Source organism: Oncorhynchus gorbuscha, linkage group LG18, assembly GCF_021184085.1.
Source record: "Oncorhynchus gorbuscha isolate QuinsamMale2020 ecotype Even-year linkage group LG18, OgorEven_v1.0, whole genome shotgun sequence".
Lineage (NCBI taxonomy): Eukaryota > Metazoa > Chordata > Actinopteri > Salmoniformes > Salmonidae > Oncorhynchus > Oncorhynchus gorbuscha.
The window spans coordinates 3,613,048-3,638,787 of NC_060190.1; the positions used below are offsets into that span (position 1 = coordinate 3,613,048).

At 46.1% G+C, this 25,740-nt stretch overlaps 3 protein-coding genes and 1 long non-coding RNA gene across 4 annotated transcripts in view; 3 read left to right on the forward strand and 1 right to left on the reverse strand.

Moving 5' to 3' along the window:
- LOC124003154 (cAMP-dependent protein kinase catalytic subunit alpha-like) overlaps positions 1-372 on the forward strand; it is a 27,500-nt gene extending 27,128 nt beyond the window's left edge. The window contains exon 10 of the mRNA XM_046311219.1: positions 289-372. Coding sequence (XP_046167175.1) covers positions 289-372 — 84 coding nt within the window. The remainder of the gene's footprint in view (positions 1-288) is intronic.
- Positions 373-381: 9 nt separating this feature from the next.
- LOC124002733 (DENN domain-containing protein 1B-like) lies at positions 382-10,905 on the forward strand. The gene is made up of 10 exons (XM_046310448.1): positions 382-387; positions 1,312-1,413; positions 2,949-3,042; positions 5,888-5,928; positions 6,050-6,106; positions 6,392-6,427; positions 6,525-6,644; positions 7,510-7,607; positions 8,134-8,335; positions 8,456-10,905. Exons 2-10 carry the CDS (start codon positions 1,324-1,326, stop codon positions 9,170-9,172), a joined length of 1,455 nt encoding a protein of 484 aa, XP_046166404.1. The 5' UTR covers positions 382-387; positions 1,312-1,323; the 3' UTR covers positions 9,173-10,905.
- A 443-nt stretch (positions 10,906-11,348) lies between these two features.
- On the reverse strand, positions 11,349-12,713 carry LOC124002827. The gene is made up of 3 exons (XR_006833120.1): positions 12,052-12,713; positions 11,517-11,888; positions 11,349-11,475 (listed from the first exon to the last, which is right to left on the reverse strand). It is a non-coding gene; the product is annotated as an uncharacterized LOC124002827 (long non-coding RNA).
- Positions 12,714-18,019: 5,306 nt separating this feature from the next.
- Positions 18,020-25,226, forward strand: LOC124002795 (histone chaperone asf1b-B-like). The gene is made up of 4 exons (XM_046310533.1): positions 18,020-18,525; positions 22,831-22,946; positions 23,945-24,133; positions 24,765-25,226. Exons 1-4 carry the CDS (start codon positions 18,417-18,419, stop codon positions 24,969-24,971), a joined length of 621 nt encoding a protein of 206 aa, XP_046166489.1. The 5' UTR covers positions 18,020-18,416; the 3' UTR covers positions 24,972-25,226.
- Positions 25,227-25,740: the final 514 nt, after the last annotated feature.

Below are 25,740 nucleotides of genomic sequence, written 5' to 3' on the forward strand. Positions count from 1 at the left end.
AATACTCTGGGAACACGGTTAGAACGATAATACTCTGGAATACTGTGGGAACATGGTTAGAACAATAATACTCTGGAATACTGTGGGAACACGGTTAGAACAATAATACTCTGGAATATTGTGGGAACACGGTTAGAACAATAATACTCTGGAATACTCTGGGAACACGGTTAGAACAATAATACTCTGGAATACTCTGGGAACACGGTTAGAACAATAATATTCTGGAATACTCTGGGAACACGGTTAGAACAATAATATTCTGGAATACTCTGGGAACACGGTTAGAACAATAATACTCTGGAATACTCTGGGAACCCGGTTAGAACAATAATATTCTGGAATACTCTGGGAACACGGTTAGAACAATAATACTCTGGAAACACGGTTAGAACAATAATACTCTGGAATACTCTGGGAACACGGTTAGAACAATAATACTCTGGAATACTCTGGGAACCCGGTTAGAACAATAATACTCTGGAATACTGTGGGAACCCGGTTAGAACAATAATACTCTGGAATACTGTGGGAACACGGTTAGAACAATAATACTCTGGAATACTCTGGGAACACGGTTAGAACAATACTACTCTGGAATACTCTGGGAACACGGTTAGAACAATAATACTCTGGAATACTGTGGGAACACGGTTAGAACAATACTACTCTGGAATACTCTGGGAACACGGTTAGAACAATAATACTCTGGAATATTGTGGGAACACGGTTAGAACAATAATACTCTGGAATACTCTGGGAACACGGTTAGAACAATAATACTCTGGAATACTCTGGGAACACGGTTAGAACAATAATATTCTGGAATACTCTGGGAACACGGTTAGAACAATAATACTCTGGAATACTCTGGGAACCCAGTTAGAGCAATAATACTCTGGAATACTGTGGGAACACGGTTAGAACAATAATACTCTGGAATACTCTGGGAACCCGGTTAGAACAATAATACTCTGGAATACTCTGGGAACCGGTTAGAACAATAATACTCTGGAATACTGTGGGAATCCGGTTAGAATAATAATACTCTGGAATACTCTGGGTACCCGGTTAGAATGGTAATACTCTGGAATACTCTGGGTACATGGTTAGAACAATAATACTCTGGAATACTTTGGGAACGCTGTTACATAACATAATACATAACGTTAAAATATAATAATGTGAAGATGCTTTTTATTCTGTATGCAATAATACTGTAGAATACTCTATAATACTGTATATACAGACACCTGTTTCAATAAAGTGTCTTCTCTTCACCAACTCTCCCTCCCTCATCTCTCTCTGTAGAATGGTCAGATCATGTTCTGTGAGGAGGTTTTCCTGGACCACAGGTCTCCCAGTATGAGACAGTTCCTACAGAGTGCTGTCCATCTGCAGCTCTTCAAACAGGTACCTGTGTGTGTGTGTGTGTGTGTGTGTGTGTGTGTGTGTGTGTGTGTGTGTGTGTGTGTGTGTGTGTGTGTGTGTGTGTGTGTGTGTGTGTGTGTGTGTGTGTGTGTGTGTGTGTGTGTGTGTGTGTGTGTGTGTGTGTGTGTGTGTGTGTGTGTGTGTGCCCTCCTCCTCCTGCAGCTCTTCTAACAGGTGAGTTCATCTCAAGACAGAACGCTGCCCTCTGTTGTTCTGGGGTGCTATAGCAAAACAAACATGAGAACAAAACAAACATGATAGCAAATGTCCTCGTAATGGAGGTCTGTAAAATCTAGTCAACATTCATTTACAATAATCCAGACGCTGTTATCCAGAGCGACTTACAACATTCTGCAATAACATCCAGTGGGACATTCAATAGTAAAAACTAATCACATCCATATCCAGTATTCCTTAAAGAGGTAATAATCCACATTCTGCAATGTCTGAATCAGCAATAGAGAATAATCCACATTCTGCAATAATCCACATTCTGCAATAATCCACATTCTGTAATAATCCACATTCTGTAATAATCCACATTCTGCAATAATCCACATTCTGTAATAATCCACATTCTGCAATAATCCACATTCTGCAATAATCCACATTCTGCAATAATCCACATTCTGCAATAATCCACATTCTGCAATAATCCACATTCTGCAATAATCCACATTCTGTAATAATCCACATTCTGCAATAATCCACATTCTGCAATAATCCACATTCTGTAATAATTCTGGCATAATCATTCTGCAATAATCCACATTCTGCAATAATCCACATTCTGTAATAATCCACATTCTGTAATAATCCACATTCTGCAATAATCCACATTCTGTAATAATCCACATTCTGTAATAATCCACATTCTGCAATAATCCACATTCTGTAATAATCCACATTCTGTAATAATCCACATTCTGCAATAATCCACATTCTGCAATAATCCAATTCTGTAATAATCCACATTCTGTAATAATCCACATTCTGCAATAATCCACATTCTGCAATAATCCACATTCTGTAATAATCCACATTCTGCAATAATACACATTCTGCAATAATACACATTCTGCAATAATCCACATTCTGTAATAATCCACATTCTGTAATAATCCACATTCTGCAATAATCCACATTCTGTAATAATCCACATTCTGCAATAATCCACATTCTGCAATAATCCACATTCTGCAATAATCCACATTCTGTAATAATCCACATTCTGCAATAATCCACATTCTGCAATAATCCACATTCTGTAATAATCCACATTCTCCAATAATCCACATTCTGTAATAATCCATATTCTGTAATGTAGCTCCACTTCTTTAGGTGTTCATTGTCACAACAATCCAACTGTTATGTCTTTGTCAGGATTACAGAACAAACTGTTCTAAGTTTATTATTAGCAACATATTGATATTCAGTAGAATGATCTTCTCAGGGTTGAATAGGAGTCCCTATGATATACGAACAAAGCTGTTCATTGACTGGGTTTTGGTTTTCAGTTTATTGATGGACGTCTGGAGCTGCTGAACAGAGGGATAGAGCCAGACGACCTGTTTGAACAAGAGATGCTACAGTGTGGAACAGCAGAAGCAGGTGCCTGTCTGTCTGTCTGTCTGTCTGTCTGTCTGTCTGTCTGTCTGTCTGTCTGTCTGTCTGTCTGTCTGTCTGTCTGTCTGTCTGTCTGTCTGTCTGTCTGTCTGTCTGTCTGTCTGTCTGCCTGTCTGCCTGTCTGTCTGTCTGTCTGTCTGTCTGTCTGTCTGTCTGTCTGTCTGTCTGTCTGTCTGTCTGTCTGTCTGTCTGTCTGTCTGCCTGCCTGCCTGCCTGCCTGCTGTCTGCCTGTCTGTCTGTCTGTCTGTCTGTCTTGTCTGTCTGTCTGTCTGTCTGTCTGTCTGTCTGTCTGTCTGTCTGTCTGTCTGTCTGTCTGCGTGTGTTTCAGTCCTCACAAACCGATGCTGGCCAAACAATCTAGTTCAAATCAAAATCAAATCAAGTCAAATGTATTTATATAGCCCTTCGTACATCAGCTGATATCTCAAAGTGCTGTACAGAAACCCAGCCTAAAACCCCAAACAGCAAGCAATGTAGGTGTAGAAGCACAGTGGCTAGGAAAAACTCCCTAAAAAGGCCAAAACCCAGGAAGAAACCTAGAGAGGAACCAGGCTATGTGGGGTGGCCAGTCCTCTTCTGGCTGTGCCGGGTGGAGATTATAACAGAACATGGCCAAGATGTTCAAATGTTCATAAATGACCAGCATGGTCAAATAATAATAATCACAGGCAGAACAGTTGAAACTGGAGGTGGACTGGGGACAGCAAGGAGTCATCATGTCAGGTAGTCCTGAGGCATGGTCCTAGGGCTCAGGTCCTCCGAGAGAAAGAAAGAGAAAAGAGAGAATTGGAGAGAGCACACTTAAATTCACACAGGACACCGAATAGGACAGGAGAAGTACTCCAGATATAACAAACTGACCCTAGCCCCCCGACACAAACTACTGCAGCATAAATACTGGAGGCTGAGACAGGAGGGGTCAGGAGACACTGTGGCCCCATCCGATGACACCCCCGGACAGGGCCAAACAGGAAGGATATAACCCCACCCACTTTGCCAAAGCACAGCCCCCACACCACTAGTTTTCATCTATATTTTCCTTAGCTGTCTATTTACCACAACAAACAGATGCTGGCACTAAGACCACACTCAACATGCTGTATAAAGTAAACAAGAACATGCTCATCCAGAAGTGGTGCTCCTAGTGGCCGGGGACTTTAATGCAGGCAAACTTAAATCCGTTTTACCTCATTTTTACCAGCATATCACATGTACAACCAGAGGATAAAAAAAAAAAATTGAACTCTAGACCACCTTTACTTCACACACAGAGACACATACAAAGCTCTCCCTCGCCCTCCATTTGGCAAATCTGACCAGAACTCTCCTCCTCCTGATTCCTGCTAACAAGCGGAAAATAAATCAGGAAGTATCAGTGACTCTCAATATGGAAGTGGTCAGATGACGCGGATGCTAAGCTACAGGACTGTTTCGCTATTACAGACTGGAATATTTCCTGGATTCATCCAATGGAATTGAGGAGTATACCACCTCAGTCACCAGCTATATCAATTAGTGCATCGCCGACATCCCCACAGTGACAGTATGTAAATATCCCAACCAGAAGCCATGGATTACAGGCAACATCAACACCGAGCTAAAGCCTAGAGCTGCCGCTTTCAAGGAGCAGGACACTAATCTGGACGCTCATAAGAAATCCTGCTCTGCCCTCAGACAGGCAAAGCATCAATACAGGACTAAAAGTGAATCCTACTCTACCGGCTCCAATACCGCCCCAAAAGATCCACAGATGACACATTCTCAATCGCACTCCACACTGTCCTTTCACACCTGGACAAAAGGAACACCTATGTGAGAACGCAGTTCATTGACTACAACTCAGCGTTCAACACCATAGAGCCCTCAAAGCTCATCACTAAGCTAAGGACCCTGGGACTAAACATCTCCCTCTGCAACTGGATCCAGGACTTTCTGAAGGGCCGCCCCCAGGGAGGTAAGGGTAGGCAACGACAAACCTGCCATGCTGGTCCTCAACACGGGGGATCCTCAAGTGTGCGTGCTTAGTCCCCTCCTGTACTCCTTGTTCACCCATGACTGCGTGGCCAAACACAACTTCAACACCATCATTAAGTTTGCTGACGACACAACAGTTGTAGGCCTGATCACCGACAACAACGAGACAGCCTATAGGAGGAGGTCAGAGACCTGGCAGTGTGACAAAGGAGCTGATCGTGGACTATAGGAAAGGGAGGGACGAAAAGGCCACCATTAACATCGACGGCGAAGAAATGGAGCGAGTCGAGAGTTTCGAGTTCCTTAGTGTCCACATCACCAATTAATTATCATGGTCCAAACACACCAAGACAGTTGTGAAGAGGGGAAGACAACACCTTTTCCCCCTCAGGAGACTGAAAAGATTTGGCATGGGTCCCCAGATCCTCAAAACGTTTTACAGCTGCACCATTGAGAGCATCCTGACCGGTTGCATCACCGCCTGGTATGGCAACTGCTCGGCATCTGATCGTAAGGCGCTACAGAGGGTAGTGTGTATGACCCAGTACATCACTGGGGCCAAGCTTCCTGACATCCAGGACTTATATACTAGGCGGTGTCAAAGGAAGGCTATGCAGTCATTTTACAAAGTACCTCGAATGACCTGCACCCCTGCATATTGACTCGGTACCGAAGGCCCCAAAAATTGTCAAAGACTCCAGTCACCCAAGTCATAGACTGTCCTCTCTGCTACTGCATGGCAAACGGTACCAGACCACCAAGTCTAGGACCAAAAGGCTCCTTCACAGCTTTCTACCCCCAAGACATAAGACTGCTGAACAAGTAATATCTCTCTCTCTCTGTCTCTCTCTCTCAGGAAGCACCAAAGCCTATCATCAACTGGTGGGCAACCTGAAGGTAACAACATACTGTGTTCTGTCATTGACACCACACACATCTCGTACACTTACTTGCTATTTGTTAAATAATGTCTCAGGTATTCTGATTGGTCTGTATGATTATTTTGCTCTGTTGGTAGAAAGGGGGAGGAGCTCTCATCCTTAACGTCAAGTCTAAGACTCACATGTACAAGTCGGTAAGTGCGTAGTCTCTGTGTGTGTGTGTGTGTGTGTGTGTGTGTGTGTGTGTGTGTGTGTGTGTGTGTGTGTGTGTGTGTGTGTGTGTGTGTGTGTGTGTGTGTGTGTGTGTGTGTGTGTGTGTGTGTGTGTGTGTGTGTGTGTGTGTGTGTGTGTGCGTGTGCGTGTGTGTGTGCGTGTGCGTGCGTGCGTGCGTGCGTGCGTGCGTGCGTGCGTGCGTGCGTGCGTGTGCTCCCTTAGTGAAATCTGGTTTCCTAGTAATTATTTTCTGTCTTTTCTTTCAGGCCAAACGTGGCTTGAGGAACTTTCTATCACCCAAGGTATGTGTTGTTGTTGTTGTTGTTTTGCAGTGTGTGTGTGTGTGTGTGTGTGTGTGTGTGTGTGTGTGTGTGTCATCCTCTCTCTATATATGTGCAGGAGCACGTTGAGATTCTCTCCCTTAAGAGAGGCAACTCCGTGTCCGGAACACACACACACCGCCGCAAACAATCAGATTGTCTTCAGAGCCGTTTACCAATCACACAACACTTTGGGAAGGTAAGACCTGCCTCTAATATCAATCAAATGTTTTTATAAAGCTCTTCGTACATCAGCTGATATCTCAAAGTGCTGAACAGAAACCCAGCCTAAAACCCTAAACAGCAAGCAATGCAAGTGTAGAAGCACGGTGGCTAGGAAAAACTCCCTAGAAAGGCCAAAACCTAGGAAGAAACCTAGAGAGGAACCAGGCTCTGAGGGCTGGCCAGTCCTCTTCTGGCTGTGCCGGGTGGAGATTATAACAGAACATGGCCATTAAAGCCAGATCGTTCTTCAAGATGTTCAAACATTCATAGATGACCAGCAGGGTCAAATAATAATCCCAGTGGTTGTAGAGGGGGCAACAGGTCAGTACCTCAGGAGTAAATGTCAGTTGGCTTTTTATAGCCGAGCATTCAGAGGTCGAGGCAACAGGTGCGGTAACAGGTTAGAGTTTCCTAGCCGCAGGCAGAACAGTTGAAACTGGAGCAGCAGCACGACAAGGTGGACTGGGGACAGCCAGGAGACATCAGGCCAGGCCATGATACTAGGGCTCAGGTCCTCCGGGAGGGAAGGGAGAGAGGGAAAGAGATAGAATTAGAGGGAGCATAATTAAATTCACAAAGGACACCAGATAAGACAGGAGAATTACACTAGATTTAAAAGACTGACCCTAGTCCCCCTGCACATAGACTATTGCAGCATAGATACTGGAGACTGAGACAGGAGTGGGTTGGGGGACACTTTTGACCAATCACTGGAGGTAGAATTTAATCATCACCACATATCTAGGATTGGATTATTCAACCCACCAATCATAAACTTAACCTATTCTATTGTGATGATTTTGCTGTCTTGCCTATGTCTTGTTCTGTTGTACTGTCAGTCTCGTCCCCGTCGTCCAGTTAACAAACAAGGCTGTCTCCTTGACGATGACAACACACAAGAGAACAGAGACACCTGGGAGGAAGACTGGCAGGACAGGTGAGAGAGAGAGAGAGAGAGAGAGAGAGAGAGAGAGAGAGAGAGAGAGAGAGAGAGAGAGAGAGAGAGAGTGAGAGAGAGAGAGAGGAGAGTGAGAGAGAGAGAGAGAGAGAGAGAGAGAGAGAGAGAGAGAGAGAGAGAGAGAGAGAGAGAGAGAGAGAGAGAGAGAGAGAGAGAGAGAGAGAGAGAGAGAGAGAGAGAGAGAGAGAGAGAGAGAGAGGGAGAGGAGAGTGAGAGGGAGAGAGAGAGAGCGAGGAGAGTGAGAGGGAGGAGAGAGAGAGGCAGGAGAGTGAGAGGGAGAGAGAGGGCAGGAGAGTGAGAGGGAGAGAGAGGGCAGGAGAGTGAGAGAGAAGAGTATGAATGAGAGACAGGAAGAGAGAGGGTTTGTGAGTGAGAGAGGGGTGAGGGAGTGAGAGAGGGGTGAGGGAGTGAGAGAGAGAAAGAGAGAGAGAGGGTTGAATGAGTGAGTGAGTCAGAGACAGAGAGTGATGGAACCAAAATGTGTCTTCGTCCATGTGTGTATCAGTGCTGTCTCAGGCCCCGTGGCAGACCCAGAGCTCCAGGAGGAGGAGGGGGGAGACTCAGGTATGTGTGACCCAGAGGAGATGGACCTCCTGGGGGAGATCTTTGACACGCTGAGTGCCCGGAGCTCCCATGACCGCGGCCTGCTCTACGGGACACGAAGTCTAGACCTGTTTGGACCTGATACTACTGACTACATCAGACAGGTGAGGACAGCACGTGACAGGACACACACACGGAAACAGCACACTGACACACACAGACACACACACACACACTCGGAAACATCCCAGACATCTCATCTCCTCACCCTTGTGTGTCAACAGAGGGGCCTGGCCACTCCCAGTCAGGAAAGTCTAGGCGTGTCCATTGGTGGGAGTGGCAGTCTGCACAGCTGGAACCAGGAGGACGGGCTACATTACATGGGGGAGGGGCCAGAACAGACCGATGATTCTGATGGGCTAGGAGAGGGACAGGTGTTGTCAGAGGAAGCATCAGAAACACCTCAAGGGAGAAGAGAGGAGGGAAGGAGAGAGGAGGGAAGGAGAGAGGAGGGAAGGAGAGAGGAGGGAAGGAGAGAGGAAGAGATGGAAAAGGGGTTGGTGGAAGCAGAGGAGCTTAAAGAGAGGAAAGAGGTGGGGATGGAGAGATGGAATGTGCTGAGGCAAGGAGGGCAGGATGATCAACAGATGGAGGAGAGGAAGAGGGATGAAGACATCACTGTGGAGCCAGAGATTCAGTCTGAATGTGTGGGTGAGAATGGGAAGGGGAAAGAAGTGGAGGGAGAGAAAGAGAGAGAGAAGATGCAGAATGACAGAGGTAAAGACCAACAAGAAGAGGAGAACCAGGGGCAGGAGAGAGGCCCCAAGACACCAGGAGAATTACCCAGGAACAGAGGCCCAAGGCCGGGTGCTGAGTCTAGGGCCGGGGCAGTGGAGGACAACCAGGGAGAAGGGGACAGACTCACCCCAAAACCACTGCTTTTCCTGGGCCTGAGAACGGCACAGCAACCCATGCTTCTAAACAACCCCTGGGTCAGCTAGAAAGAGAAGAAAGGGGGGAGGAAATAGAGGTGGGACCCACACCCCTTTCTCCCAGTGTTCTATCTGCTGCAGCACTGTTGCAGTCACCGGCCTCCGTGCAAACCCTCCATGGGAAGGCTCAGACCAGGGGCTCGCCTAAACCCAGTGAGCCCAGCAACACACCTCGGACCTGGGACATTATACAGAAGAGCTGCCCTCAGGAACCCAACAACACCCAGGTCTCACCAAATGACAGAGCTGTGTCTGGCATAGCCACCCCTGTCCTAACTACACCTATAAATAACCAATCAGAACAAGGGGGGAACACCACAGTGCAGGAAGACCCGCCCCCTGTCAAGGTGTCTGAGCTGAAGAAGAGATTTGAAGCTTGAAGATTGGTGCAGGACTGTTTGAGTGGCGCAAAGCTCAGCCAATGATTCTGCAGTTTTCAAAGACTGGGGGACTTGATGAGTCAGAGAAGAAATTGGGATGGGAAGTGAAACTCAGGAACATGAAGCGCTCTGAATGTTGCAAGTAGAAATAGAATGAATAGAGTTGACACAATCCCATATTCTAACCGACAGACAGTAATTCTGGTTCTACACCATACATTTCTATCTGAACATTCTGTAACTTTCTTATACAGGTCTATGATGTAATGCATAAGGCCAGAAGTTTTCCCCAGGGTGAATTCACTTGGACACAAACGGAACCAAACGGAGAGGGACCTTTCTGAATATTTCCAATAGAAACTCTCAATTTCGTTGGAAAATATTTTCAGTTTGGATTAAACGGTTACCATTACAAAACGTTTTGATACAGCGCTGAACATTTAGCTACATTGTGCGACTATTGAATATCAGTTGTGGAAAAAGTACCCAATTGTCATACTTGAGTAAAAGTAAAGACACCTTAATAGAAAATGACTCAGGTAAAAGTGAAAATCACCCAGTAAAATACAACTTGAGTAAAAGTCTAAAAGTATTTATTTTTTAAATATTCTTAAGTATTAAAAGTCAATGTAATTGAAAAAAATGTACTTAAGCATAAAAAGTAAAAGTACAAATAATGTAAAATTCCTTGTGTTACGCAAACCAGACGGCACCATTTTCTGTTTATAATAATAATATATATTTACAGATACCAGGGGAACTCAGACATCATTTACAAACGAAGCATTTGTGTTTAGTGAGTCGGCAAGATCCGGTAGTAGGGATGAACAAGGACGTCCTCTTGATAAGTGCGTGAAATGGACCATTTTCCTGTCAGAATGTAACAAGTACGTTTGGGTGTCAGGGAAAATGTATGGAGTAAAAAGTACATTATTCTATTAAAGAATGTAGTTAAGGAAAAAGTTGTCAAAAATAGTAAAGTAATGTTTTGATACCAAAAAAAACTGAAGTAGTACTTGAACGTATTAGTACTTGAACGTATTAGTACTTGAACGTATTAGTACTTGAACGTATTAGTACTTGAACGTATTTTTACTTAAGTACTTCACACCACAGTTGAACAACCCACTGATCATGTCACATGACATTCAGGAACCAGTTCTGTCCAATCCCTTTGACTGATGTCGCTGGTTGTATTGTCCTTAGATGACCAGCAGGTGGAGCTTGTGGAACATGAACACATTAACTGTAACACAATGCACTGAATACACACTTGAAGATATATATATTTTTTTTTTTGACTAAATCAAATATTTGTCTCCTGGATGATATTAAATGCACTGAATAAATGGAAGTTTTATACTTTGAGAGGAGTTTTATTTTTTTCACATGGATAATATCATCAGAAGTGCATTAGAAATCATTCATAGTGTCTTACCATTCTTCTCTTCGTTTTCAAGATATAAAAACACACACACACTAATGCTTTATACACGGGATACACTTAAATCATAGTTTGTACACATTGAACAGTATAACTGCCACAATAAAGAGACATTTTGCATATAGAGGAACTTTTAAAATTCCCTTTTCGCTGTATGATCAACAACTAGTCCACCTACAGGTAAACATGTCAACAACTAGTCCACCTACAGGTAACCATGTCAACAACTAGTCCACCTACAGGTAAACATGTCAACAACTAGTCCACCTACAGGTAAACATGTCAACAACTAGTCCACCTACAGGTAAACATGTCAACAACTAGTCCACCTACAGGTAAACATGTCAACAACTAGTCTAGTCACCTACAGGTAAACATGTCAACAACTAGTCCACCTACAGGTAAACATGTCAACAACTAGTCCACCTACAGGTAAACATGTCAACAACTAGTCCACCTACAGGTAAACATGTCAACAACTAGTCCACCTACAGGTAAACCATGTCCACCTACATCTAGTAGTCAACACCTACAGGTAAACATGTCAACAACTAGTCCACCTACAGGTAACCATGTCAACAACTAGTCCACCTACAGGTAACCATGTCAACAACTAGTCCACCTACAGGTAACCATGTCAACAACTAGTCCACCTACAGGTAACCATGTCAACAACTAGTCCACCTACAGGTAACCATGTCAACAACTAGTCCACCTACAGGTAACCATGTCAACAACTAGTCCACCTACAGGTAACCATGTCAACAACTAGTCCACCTACAGGTAACCATGTCAACAACTAGTCCACCTACAGGTAACCATGTCAACAACTAGTCCACCTACAGGTAACCATGTCAACAACTAGTCCACCTACAGGTAACCATGTCAACAACTAGTCCACCTACAGGTAACCATGTCCACCTACAACAACCTACAGGTAACCATGTCAACAACTAGTCCACCTACAGGTAACCATGGTAACCATGTCAACAACTAGTCCACCTACAGGTAACCATGTCAACATCTAGTCCACCTACAGGTAACCATGTCAACAACTAGTCCACCTACAGGTAACCATGTCAACAACTAGTCCACCTACAGGTAAACATGTCAACAACTAGTCCACCTACAGGTAAACATGTCAACAACTAGTCCACCTACAGGTAAACATGTAAACAACTAGTCCACCTACAGGTAAACATGTCAACAACTAGTCCACCTACAGGTAAACAACACACCCCTGACACTGATGTCAACATCAGCACAGTTGGAGAAACTGGAGAGAACATGGCACATCCACCAGGCATGTTCAGGCATATTTAACAAGACACTTCATCTACAGATAACTTTACACAACACAATACATAACTACTAATAACCCATTCTGGCTTCATGTCCAGGGTAGAGGAGAGTGAGGCAATGGTAGTGAGAGAGAGAGGGAGGAAAAGAGAGTTTGTGTGTGTGTAGCGTCCAGGCTAGAGTGCAGGTATCAGATGAGTCTCTCCTCCTTGGGCAGGGGCAGGCCTGGTCTCTCAGCCCCCCGTGGTCCTGTCTGTTTGCTCTCCTCCGCACTGGGCCGATACATTCCCTCCATCCTTCTCTTCTTCCTGATCACACAGCCCATCAGGACCAGGGCCAGGCACAGCAGTAGGGCCAGGCCCGGGACTAACACAGACCACAACCCCCACGACAGCCTTGGTAACGACAACACCATTTTCATAACGACGGGCCCTGAGTCAGAGAGAGAGGAGGCGGATGAGAGAGAGAAGCAGGTACACAGACAGACAGATACACAGACCGTAGGTAGACAGATGTCTCACTCACCTGAGGGTTAGAGGTGACACTGCTGGTCTCTGCTCTCACATCTGGACCAAATGGGGACACAGCAGCCAGACTGACAGTGAGGGTGCCTGTCTCTAGAGAGAGTGTTGGAGAGCATCCATAAGCCAGGCCACATCAGTGAATTCAGCCCCGTTGAGGCAGTTTATCTGTCTGTCCAAGTCTACGGAACACATCAGCATAGAAACCATGGCTGTGTTCTATCCAAACCGCAATGTATCATGGGTAAATTCTGACCGACTGACTGACTGTTCTACAAATAATATTGAGTAGTTATTTGTGATCCAAGGTGATTTGTAGATCGGTCAGTCTCGACAGTCGGCTGCAATGTCAAACGTGTCCAGATACAGTCTGAAACAACGTCTCTAAACCAGGTCAGATACAGTCTAAAACAGTGTCAAACCAGGTCCAGATACAGTCTGAAACAACGTCTCTAAACCAGGTCCAGATACAGTCTAAAACAGTGTCTCTAAACCAGGTCCAGATACAGTCTGAAACAACGGCTCTAAACCAGGTCCAGATACAGTCTAAAACAGTGTCTCTAAACCAGGTCCAGATACAGTCTAAAACAGTGTCTCTAAACCAGGTCCAGATACAGTCTGAAACAGTGTCTCTAAACCAGGTCCAGATACAGTCTGAAACAGTGTCTCTCAACGGGGTCCAGATACAGTCTGAAACAGTGTCTCTAAACCAGGTCCAGATACAGTCTGAAACAGTGTCTCTAAACCAGGTCCAGATACAGTCTGAAACAGTGTCTCTAAACCAGGTCCAGATACAGTCTGAAACAGTGTCTCTAAACCAGGTCCAGATACAGTCTGAAACAGTGTCTCTCAACGGGGTCCAGATACAGTCTGAAATAGTGTCTCTAAACCAGGTCCAGATACAGTCTGAAACAGTGTCTCTAAACTGGGTCCAGAGACTAGAGGTTGACCGATTAATTGGAATGGCAGATTAATTAGGGCTGTAATCAGCATTTTTAGACTCAGATTATGGCCGATTACATTGCACTCCACGAGGAGCCTGCATGGCAGGCTGACCCTGAACACCTGTTACGCGAGTGCAGCAAGGAGCCAAGGTAAGTTGCTAACTATCATTAAACTTATGTTAACATAAAACACTAGTTAACTACACATGGTTGATGATATTACTAGTTTATCTAGCTTGTCCTGTGTTGCATATAATCAATGCGGTGCCTGTTCATTTATCATCGAATCACAGCCTACTTTGTCAAACGGGTGATGATTTATTAACAAGAGCGTTTGCGGAAAAAAGCACTGTCGTTGCACCAATATACCTAACAACAAACATCAATGCCTTTCTTAAAATCAATACACAAGTATATATTTTTAAACCTGCATATTTAGTTAATATTGCCTGCTAACATTAATTTATTTTAACTAGGTAAATTGTGTCACTTCTCTTGCGTTCTGTACAAGCAGAGTCAGGGTATATGCAGCAGTTTGGGCCGCCTGGCTCGTTGTGAACTGTGTGAAGTCCATTTATTCCTAACAAAGACTAATTAATTTGCCAGAATTGTACATAATTATGACATAACATTGAAGGTTGTAACAGCAATATTTACACTTCGGGTTACCGCTGTTCCATAAAATACAGAAAGGTTCCGTATTTCACTGAAAGAATAAACGTTCTGTTTTCGAAATGATAGTGTCCGGATTTGACCATATTAATGACTTAAGGCTCGTATTTCTGTGTTTATTATATTATAATTAAGTCTATGATTTGATAGAGCTGTCTGACTGAGCGGTGGTAGGCAGCAGCAGTCTGACTGAGAGGTGGTAGGCAGCAGCAGTCTGACTGAGAGGTGGTAGGCAGCAGCAGTCTGACTGAGTGGTGGTAGGCAGCAGCAGTCTGACTGAGTGGTGGTAGGCAGCAGCAGTCTGACTGAGCTCTGGTAGGCACCAGCAGTCTGACTGAGAGGTGGTAGGCAGCAGCAGTCTGACTGAGAGGTGGTAGGCAGCAGCAGTCTGACTGAGGCACCAGCAGTCTGACTGAGAGGTGGTAGGCACCAGCAGTCTGACTGAGAGGTGGTAGGCAGCAGCAGTCTGACTGAGAGGTGGTAGGCAGCAGCAGTCTGACTGAGTGGTGGTAGGCACCAGCAGTCTGACTGAGAGGTGGTAGGCACCAGCAGTCTGACTGAGTGGTGGTGGCAGTCTGACTGGTGGTGGTAGGCAGCAGTCTGACTGAGTGGTGGTAGGCAGCAGCAGTCTGACTGAGTGGTGGTAGGCAGCAGCAGTCTGACTGAGAGGTGGTAGGCAGCAGCAGTCTGACTGAGTGGTGGTAGGCAGCAGCAGTCTGACTGAGAGGTGGTAGGCAGCAGCAGTCTGACTGAGAGGTGGTAGGCAGCAGCAGTCTGACTGAGTGGTGGTAGGCAGCAGCAGTCTGACTGAGTGGTGGTAGGCAGCAGCAGTCTGACTGAGAGGTGGTAGGCAGCAGCAGTCTGACTGAGTGGTGGTAGGCAGCAGCAGTCTGACTGAGAGGTGGTAGGCAGCAGCAGTCTGACTGAGTGGTGGTAGGCAGCAGCAGTCTGACTGAGTGGTGGTAGGCAGCAGCAGTCTGACTGAGAGGTGGTAGGCAGCAGCAGTCTGACTGAGTGGTGGTAGGCAGCAGCAGTCTGACTGAGTGGTGGTAGGCAGCAGCAGTCTGACTGAGCGATGGTAGGCACCAGCAGGCTCGTAAGCATTCATTCTAACAGCACTTTCCTGCATTTGCAAGGAGCTCGTCGCTGTGCTTCAAGCATTGCGCTGTTTATGACTTCAAGCCTATCAACTCCCCATTATTTATTTGAGATCAAATTGATTTTATTTATGTATTATATTAAGTTAAAATAAAATGTGTCCATTCAGTATTGTTGTAATTGTCTTCATTACAAATAAATAAATAAATGATATATATATAGGCTTTTTGTGTCTCTCAAACGGGTCCAGAGAGTCTAAAACAGTGTCTCTCTCACCCTATTCCTTTTACACTTGACGACTATTGACCAGGGCCCATATAGTCCACGAGATAAGGGTCAGTGTGTATATAATAGCGTGTGGACCCAGGTCAACGGTAGTAGACTACAAATAATAATACGGGTGCCATTTGGGACACAACCCCGTCAGAGATGAAACAGCACAAACCCCGGGTTGGAGAGTCTGAACATTCCTAGCGGTGAGGTCGTTAATGATATACTCTGGGTAAACAATAGTACACGGATCAACACTACACTGAAACCACGGGTTGCACAACATACAGGAAACGCAACGTATTTACTTTACTGTCCAAACAACCATTCCTAAACAACCACCGTGTGACTAGAATCGGAATACGGAATAATGAAATACATTTGAATATTGAAGCGCTCATATTATCAAGTTGAAGCAACTAATAAACGCTAGGACTAGACCCATTTTAAAACGACCGATTATTGATGCTTTATTTTAAAATCTGCTCAAATTGCAAATTGCCATTCCATTGTGCCTGTCAAAGTAACTTTTATAACTAAACAAATATTTGAATTCAGAGCGAAACCCAGCCACATACACACGTCATTTCAAAGCGCCGATAGAAGGAATGTCTGCCCAGCTGTTGGAATGCGACCGAGCCTGCTACACCTGTTTTCAGGTGCATCAATTCTAACGCGTTTCTGTTACAAAGAAATAAAACCAACCCAAAACGGTCTAAAACACTGCTTTCAGCATTCGAAGCCTATCAAGCTAATGTCCCACTGCTAAAACTAGCCTCAGGCTTACTTTAACTACTTGTCAATAACACCTCTGCCGACACTATCAAGTCCGCATTACTATACGGACCTATCAAACAACACTGGCGATTGTTTAATTTAGGTGTTTTCCATGGATTTACCTGTTGATTACAATGAGCTATTTTCCGAAGTCAAGGGGCGGTATGAAACAGTAGTCCTCTTGCTGTAGACTAACGATGTCCTAGGGCTACTTAGGAGATTTCTCGATGATCTTTAAACCTCCATTCACACGGTGCCAGCCCGGTAACTTCTCTACTCCGCTCACCATAGCGTACCTGTCCATATGCAGATGAGGACAGTTGTCACATGTTCCGCAAGAGCCAATCAGTACCTAGGACTACTACCAAATGATCGCCTTTCTCCGTCTCTGCCTCACTCGCTCATACACACACACCGTTGTGGAAAAAACATAAATGCTAAACATCTTTAGCAAATAGTGTAAAACAGTGTCAAGGGGCTCTGGTTAAAACTAGTGTCTAAGTATCCGGCAGGGTGTCTTAGTGGTTAGAGCGTTGGACTAGTAACCGAAAGGTTGCAAGTTCAAATCCCCGAGCTGACAAGGTACAAATCTGTCGTTCTGCCCCTGAACAAGCAGTTAACCCACTGTTCCTAGGCCGTCATTGAAAGTAAGAATTTGTTCTCAACTGTCTTGTCTAGTAAAATAAAGGTTAAATAAAGTAATAGGGCCTTGACTAAAGGTAGACACCATCTGTGAATTCTATGCAGTTGCATAACTCATTGTAGCCTAATACAGAGCTATGGACTGGAGAGGAGTTTTAACATTTAGGATTCGGAATACACTCTGTTAGAAACTGACCAGTCAATTCTGTACACAGTGACTGTCTGCCTATTCAGCTGTATGTATTGTTATGAAACAGGGAGTGCGGCTCTGACAGTCCCATTTTCTGGCCCCAAGCCCAGCGCGCCATCGATTGTGCAACAAAAGTCTGCTCAAGTGGCAGAGTCGATATCAGCGGTTGCTACAATATACACACAGACAGGGGAAGAACGGCTCGGCCGAGACAGAGCAAATGGAACGGAATCAGACGGCAGGAAACCATGTATTTGATACCATTCCACCTATTCCTCTCCAGCCATTACCACCAGCCCGTTCTCCCCGATTAAGGTGCCGCCAACCCCCTGTGACACACACACACACACAAAGATGGTCTTTATTTAAGTCACAATCCTGAGTTTGTGTTTCAGCAGAGTGCAACATCATCAGCAAACAGACATTAATCACACGGAAAGTTTATCTCTCCTCAACTCATTGTTTAGTCATTTTGTTAATTGTGCATCGTTTATGCTGCTAGTACTGGAGGCCTTCTTTCTGCAAAATCTTAATCTGAACTATTCACTCCCGTCACTAGATGGCAGTGTAACGTTTCATGTTCAACCATCCTCAGTTCTACAGCCGGAAGAGAGAAGAAGAAACGCTGCTGGATTTCGTGACGTTACGAGGACCATTTCCGAACACACTGGCGGGAGTGTGAATGTTATCCTCTAGCTACAAAATAACAGATAACTACAAACAAAACACCTGTCAAAACAAGCTTTTGTTTATTTTATTTGGAAAAAGAATCTAGCGCCAAGCAGGTGTTATATTGCAAGCAATTGAAATTGACTAAGTTTGCAGGAGAGAAGACGGTAACAACCATCAGAAGACGCCACACACGTATCTTTAGTCAAAGACTGAATTGTTTAACGTTGGCTAGTTTATTATTTTCCGTCCTGCCTTTATCTGCAACGTTAAGGGAGATAAACGAGCTAAATTCGATTAATTTTCAAATTATTAATCTGCTACCCTTTCAAGACTACTGAAAATAAATGGCTAAAGTTCAAGTGTTGAATGTCGCTGTGTTGGACAACCCAAGTCCTTTTGGGAACCCGTTTCAGTTCGAGATTACGTTCGAGTGCATGGAGGATTTACCGGAGGGTGAGTGGTAACGTTATTCAGATGCTAACTTATTTTTTTGGTCAAATCTAGCAAACTATAGTATTATTGTGTAATTATAATGTAGTTAACCGTTGCCTTTTAGGTGCAACAACAGTTTGCATAAATGTATCTTTCAATTAACTTTACACGTATATGTTTATAGCTGACTACTTAGATCAATTCAAATATGTTGGTATTGTTTGAGTAAATTAGCTATTTGTGTTGACACTGCATCAGAATTTGGCGCCCGCGCGTATTGTTCACGTTTCCGGTGCTTCTCTGACGTCTGGGTGGCCTCGAGCCGATTGGTGCGTTAACGGATTACATTGTCAAACCCTGGAACTATTTACGAATAAATTGCGGGAAAAACATATCTCTTGTCCTAGGTTATTTTTATAACCGATAAATAGCTATTTCCACTAATGAGAAGAAACCTATCCTTCCCGCATTAAAGTGGAGGTGGTGGGACCACACTAAATGAGTGGTTGTTTCTGAAATAGCAGCCTATTCCCTTTATATAGTGAGCTTTATGGGACCTGGTCAAAAATAGTGTACTAGTGAATAGATGGGTTTTAAAGTAAACTTCCTAAATTAAAGTCAAATTGTATTTGTCACATCTGCCCAATACAACGTTGTGTGACCCTGGCTCGGAACGTGACCCTGGCTCGGAACGTTGTGTGACCCGGGCTCGGAACGTTGTGTGACCCGGGCTCGGAACGTTGTGTGACCTCGGGCTCGGAACGTTGTGTGACCCGGGCTCGGAACGTTGTGTGACCCGGGCTCGGAACGTTGGGTCCTTTCCTTCCCAGCAACACCTTTAGGTCTCCCTTCCAGATAATCTCCTGGATGTTTAGACTGTTGGGGCTTTTCGAGCCTTCAGACTCCTCATTTTTGGCTGATCTACCCTTCCTCCAAGACTTTGATTGTTGATTTTATGATATGGTTATTTATATATTATACACTTATTTTTATGCATTTTTGTATAATGAACAGCATTTAACCATTTAATTAAATATATTATTATTAGACTTACTTACGGGCCATTTCCCAGCAATGCAGTTAAAAAGGAAGAACAATTTCCAAAAAAGGAAATAGTAGCACAATTAAATATAACATAACAAGACTGTACACTAGGAGTATCGGTACCGAGTCAATGTACAGGGTTACAAGGTCATTTAGGTCATATGTACATGTAGGTAGGGGTAAAAGTGGCAAAGCAATTAGAATAGATAAGTGTGTGTGTGTGTGTGTGTGGTGTGTGTGTGTGTGTGTGTGTGTGTGTGTGTGTGTGTGTGTGTGTGTGTGTGTGTGTGTGTGAGTGTGTGTGTGTGTCTCAGTTTCCATTAAAAGTGAATGTGTGTGTGATTAACTGTGTCTTATGTGTGTCTAGACTTGTGCTCTGGTGTGGGTAGTCCATTGAGTGTGCATAGAGCCGGTGCTAGAGTCTCAGTTTCCATTAAAAAGGGGGTGAATGTAAATATTCAGGGTAGCCATGTGATTAACTGTTCAGCAGTCTTATGGCTCAGGGGTAGAAGCTAAGGAGCCTTATGGATCTAGACTTGGTGCTCCGGTACCACTTGCCGTGCGGTAGCAGAGAGAACTGGGTGGCTTTGACACTGCCTGGTATAGTAGGGGCGGCAGGGTAGCCTAGTGGTGAGGGCGTTGGGCGAAAGGTTGCAAGTTCAAATTCCCGAACTGACAAGGTACAAATCTGTCATTCTCCCCTGACTTGCCTAGTTGGAACAAACTCCCTCACGAAATAAAGGTCAAATTAATAAATAGAGGTCCTGGATGGCAGTGAATTCGTCCCCAGTGATGTAAGTTCTCTCACGTCACCCCGCTCCTCCGCTCTCTCCACTGGCTTCCAGTTGAAGCTCGCATCCGCTACAAGACCATGGTGCTTGCCTACGGAGCTGTGAGGGGAACGGCACCTCAGTACCTCCAGGCTCTGATCAGGCCCTACACCCAAACAAGGGCACTGCGTTCATCCACCTCTGGCCTGCTCGCCTCCCTACCACTGAGGAAGTACAGTTCCCGCTCAAGCCCAGTCAAAACTGTTCGCTGCTCTGGCCCCCCAATGGTGGAACAAACTCCCTCACGACGCCAGGACAGCGGAGTCAATCACCACCTTCCGGAGACACCTGAAACCCCACCTCTTTAAGGAATACCTAGGATAGGATAAGTAATCCCCCCCCCCTTTTAGATTTAGATGCACTATTGCAAAGTGACTGTTCCACTGGATGTCATAAGGTGAATGCACCAACTTGTAAGTCGCTCTGGATAAGAGCGTCTGCTAAATTACTTAAATGTAAATGTACTGCACCATACGCACTACCCTCTGTAGCGCCTTGTGGTCGGATGCCAAGCAGCTGCCGTACCAAGCGGAGACGCAGCCAGTCGAGATGCTCACTACCCTCTGTAGCGCCTTGTGGTCGGATGCCAAGCAGCTGCCGTACCAAGCGGAGACGCAGCCAGTCGAGATGCTCACTACCCTCTGTAGCGCCTTGTGGTCGGATGCCAAGCAGCTGCCGTACCAAGCGGAGACGCAGCCAGTCGAGATGCTCACTACCCTCTGTAGCGCCTTGTGGTCGGATGCCAAGCAGCTGCCGTACCAAGCGGAGACGCAGCCAGTCGAGATGCTCACTTTTTTTAGTTTTTAGGGGTGCCTGCATCTGTAGCGCCTCAGTTAGGTGGTTAACGGATTTTTGTCGGACCAGCTCTGCTCAGCGCCTTGTGGTCGGATGCCAAGCAGCTGCCGTACCAAGCGGAGACGCAGCCAGTCGAGATGCTCACTACCCTCTGTAGCGCCTTGTGGTCGGATGCCAAGCAGCTGTTTTGTCCTTTAATAGTGAAAGTTTGCAGATGCCGTACCAAGCGGAGACGCAGCCAGTCGAGATGCTCACTACCCTCTGTAGCGCCTTGTGGTCGGATGCCAAGCAGCTGCCGTACCAAGCGGAGACGCAGCCAGTCGAGATGCTCACTACCCTCTGTAGCGCCTTGTGGTCGGATGCCAAGCAGCTGCCGTACCAAGCGGAGACGCAGCCAGTCGAGATGCTCACTACCCTCTGTAGCGCCTTGTGGTCGGATGCCAAGCAGCTGCCGTACCAAGCGGAGACGCAGCCAGTCGAGATGCTCACTACCCTCTGTAGCGCCTTGTGGTCGGATGCCAAGCAGCTGCCGGAGACGCAGCAGCCAGTCGAGAGCGGAGACGCAGCCAGTCGAGATGCTCACTACCCTCTGTAGCGCCTTGTGGTCGGATGCCAAGCAGCTGCCGTTCGAGATGCTCTCAATGGTGCAGCTGTAGAACATTTAGAGGATCTGAGGACCCATGCCAAATCTCTTCAGCGTCCTGAGGGGGAAGTGGCTTTGTCGTGCCTCTTCACAACTGTGTTGGTGTGTTTGGACCATGATAGGTCCTTAGTGATGTGGACACAGAGGAACTTGAAGCTTTTCCTGTAGTCCACAATCATCTCCTTTGTCTTGCTGGCGTTGAGGGAGAGGTTGTTGTCCTGGCACCACACTGCCAGGTCTTTAACCTCCTCCCTATAGGTCGTCTCGTCGTTGGTGTCAGGCCTACCACCGTCGCGTCGCTGGGAAACTCAATGAATGTGTTGGGAGTCGTGTAAGGTCATGGGTGAACAGGGAGTACAGGAGGGGACTGAGCGCGCACTCCTGAGGGGCCTCCGTGTTGAGGATCAGCGTGGCAAATGTAGTGTTACCTACCCTCACCACCTGGGGGCGGCCCGTCAGGAAGTCCAGGATCCAGTTGCAGAGGGAGATGTTTAGTCCCAGGGTCCTTAGCTTAGTGATGAGCTTGGAGGGCACTATGGTGTTGAACACTGAGCTGTAGTCAATGAACAGCATTCTCACATAGGTGTTCCTTTTGTCCAGGTGGGAAAGGACAGTGTGGAGTGCAATAGAGATTGCGTCATCTGTGGCTCTGTTGGGGCGGTATGCGAATTGGAGTAGGTCCAGTGTGTCTGGCATGATGGTGTTGATATGAGCCATGACCATTTTTAAGAAAAATACTTCATGGCTATAGATGTGAGTGCTACGGGGCGGTAGTCATTTATGCAGGCTACCTTAGTGTTCTAGGGAACAGGGACTATGGTGGTCTGCTTGAGACATGTATTACAGACTGGGTCAGGGAAGTTAATCTGTGTGTGTGTGTGTGTGTGTGTGTGTGTGTGTGTGTGTGTGTGTGTGTGTGTGTGTGTGTGTGTGTGTGTGTGTGTGTGTGTGTGTGTGTGTGTGTGTGTGTGTGTGTGTGTGTGTGTGTGTGTGTGTGTGTGTGTGTGTGTGTAGACCTGGAGTGGAAGATCATCTATGTGGGCTCAGCAGAGAGTGAGGAGTATGATCAGACTCTGGACTCAGTTCTGGTCGGACCGGTACCAGCAGGCAGACACATGTTTGTGTTCCAGGTGAGAGACACACTGAGTGACTGACACACACACACGCACCCCTCCCTCTATCTCTTCCTTCTCCCACTTCTCCTTCCTCTCATCAGATCATCTCTTTATGTTCCTACCTTCTTCCCACCCTCTTCTTCTCCTCCCTTTCTCCTTCTCATCACCCCATCTCTCTCTCTCTCCTCCCTTTCTCCTTCTCATCACCCCATCTCTATCTCTCTCTCCTCCCTTTCTCCTTCTCATCACCCCATCTCTCTCTCTCTCCTCCCTTTCTCCTTCTCATCACCCCATCTCTCTCTCTCTCTCCTCCCTTTCTCCTTCTCATCACACCATCTCTATCTCTCTCTCTCTCTCCTCCCTTTCTCCTTCTCATCACCCCATCTCTCTCTCTCTCCTCCCTTTCTCCTTCTCATCACCCCATCTCTCTCTCTCTCTCCTCCCTTTCTCCTTCTCATCACCCCATCTCTCTCTCTCTCTCTCCTCCCTTTCTCCTTCTCATCACCCCATCTCTCTCTCTCTCTCCTCCCTTTCTCCTTCTCATCACCCCATCTCTCTCTCTCTCTCCTCCCTTTCTCCTTCTCATCACCCCATCTCTCTCTCTCTCTCCTCCCTTTCTCCTTCTCATCACCCCATCTCTCTCTCTCTCTCCCTTTCTCCTTCTCATCACCCCATCTCTTCTCTCCTTTTCTCATCACCCATCACCCCATCTCTCTCTCTCTCTCTCCTCCCTTTCTCCTTCTCATCACCCCATCTCTCTCTCTCTGTCCTCCCTTTCTCCTTCTCATCACCCCATCTCTCTCTCTCCTCCCTTTCTCCTTCTCATCACCCCCCACTCTCTCTCTCTCTCCTCCCTTTCTCCTTCTCATCACCCCATCTCTCTCTCTCTCATCCCTTTCTCCTTCTCATCACCCCATCTCTCTCTTCTCTCCTCCCTTTCTCCTTCTCATCACCCCATCTCTCTCTCTCTCTCCCCCTTTCTCCTTCTCATCACCCCATCTCTCTCAAACCAGGCGGATGCCCCCAACACTGGGCTGATTCAGAGTGATGCTGGGGCGTACTACACACTGATACACGTACACACACTCATCACCTGCACCTACAACGGACAGGAGTTCATCCGTATCGGTTACTATGTCAACAATGAATACACCGACCCAGAGCTCCGAGAGAACCCACCGGTCAAACCAGACTACACACAGGTACTACACACTGATACACACACACACACCAGACTACACACAGGTAACACACACTGATACACACACACACACCAGACTACACACAGGTAACACACACTGACACACACCACCACTACACACAGGTAACACACACTGCTACACACACACACACACAGACTACACACAGGTAATACACACTGATACACACACACACCAGACTACACACAGGTAACACACACTGATACACACACACACACACACCAGACTACACACAGGTAATACACACTGATACACACACACACCAGACTACACACAGGTAATACACACTGATACACACACACACCAGACTACACACAGGTAATACACACTGATACACACACACACCAGACTACACACAGGTAACACACACTGATACACACACAGGTAATACACACTAATACACACACCAGATTATACACAGTTTATACACACCATGAAACACACACCAAAAAATCACAAAACATGAAAAATCATTGAGATGCAAAACAGGAATTGATTGTTGTAAAGGAACCGACTTCTTGTGAAGGATTCTCACCACAGTTTGAAATCTGAAGTAGACTATTTGGACTCCCAGCCTCAATTCTGAACCATAACCCCGTAACCCCCCCCCCAGCTGCAGAGGAACATCCTGGCCTCCAACCCCCGTGTGACCCGGTTCCATATCAACTGGGACGGCTGTTCAGACAAGATGGAGGACAGTGAGAACGTAGACCCCTCCCCCAACAGCAGCAGTAGCAGCAGCATGGTGCCCTCCTCCTGTTCAGCTGGCAAGGCGTTACCTGTAGGACTGCTGTCTGGTAACTCGATGGACTGTCTGTAGAACACAGCCACCCCTCCAGCATTGCCTTGCCACGTTCTACTCCAGCAGAGTCTTTGGCAGGAAGGTTGAGTCACTTATTATAAACCAGCTGTACTGTAGGATGTACGGTCTCCCTCCTTCACACAGCAACACCTCCCTCTGTCTCCCCTGGCACTGGCACCCTATTCCCTCCATAGTGCACTACCTTTGTAAACAGGGCCCTCTGCTCCAATGTAGTGCACTACCTTTGTAAACAGGGCCCTCTGCTCCAATGTAGTGCACTACCTTTGTAAACAGGGCCCTCTGCTCCAATGTAGTGCACTACCTTTGTAAACAGGGCCCTCTGCTCCAATGTAGTGCACTACCTTTAAACAGTAAACAGGGCCCTGCTCCAATGTAGTGCACTACCTTTGTAAACAGGGCCCTCTGCTCCAATGTAGTGCACTACCTTTGTAAACAGGGGCCCTCTGCTCCAATGTAGTGCACTACCTTTGTAAACAGGGCCCTCTGCTCTTGTAAACAGTGCACATACCTTTGTAAACAGGGCCCTCTGCTCCAATGTAGTGCACTACCTTTGTAAACAGGGCCCTCTGCTCCAATGTAGTGCACTACCTTTCCAATAAACAGGGCCCTCTGCTCCAATGTAGTGCACTACCTTTGTAAACAGGGCCCTCTGCTCCAATGTAGTGCACTACCTTTAGGGCCCTCTGCTCCAATGTAGTGCCTTTGTAAACAGGGCCCTGCTCCAATCTGCTCCAATGTAGTGCACTACCTTTGTACCTTTCCAATG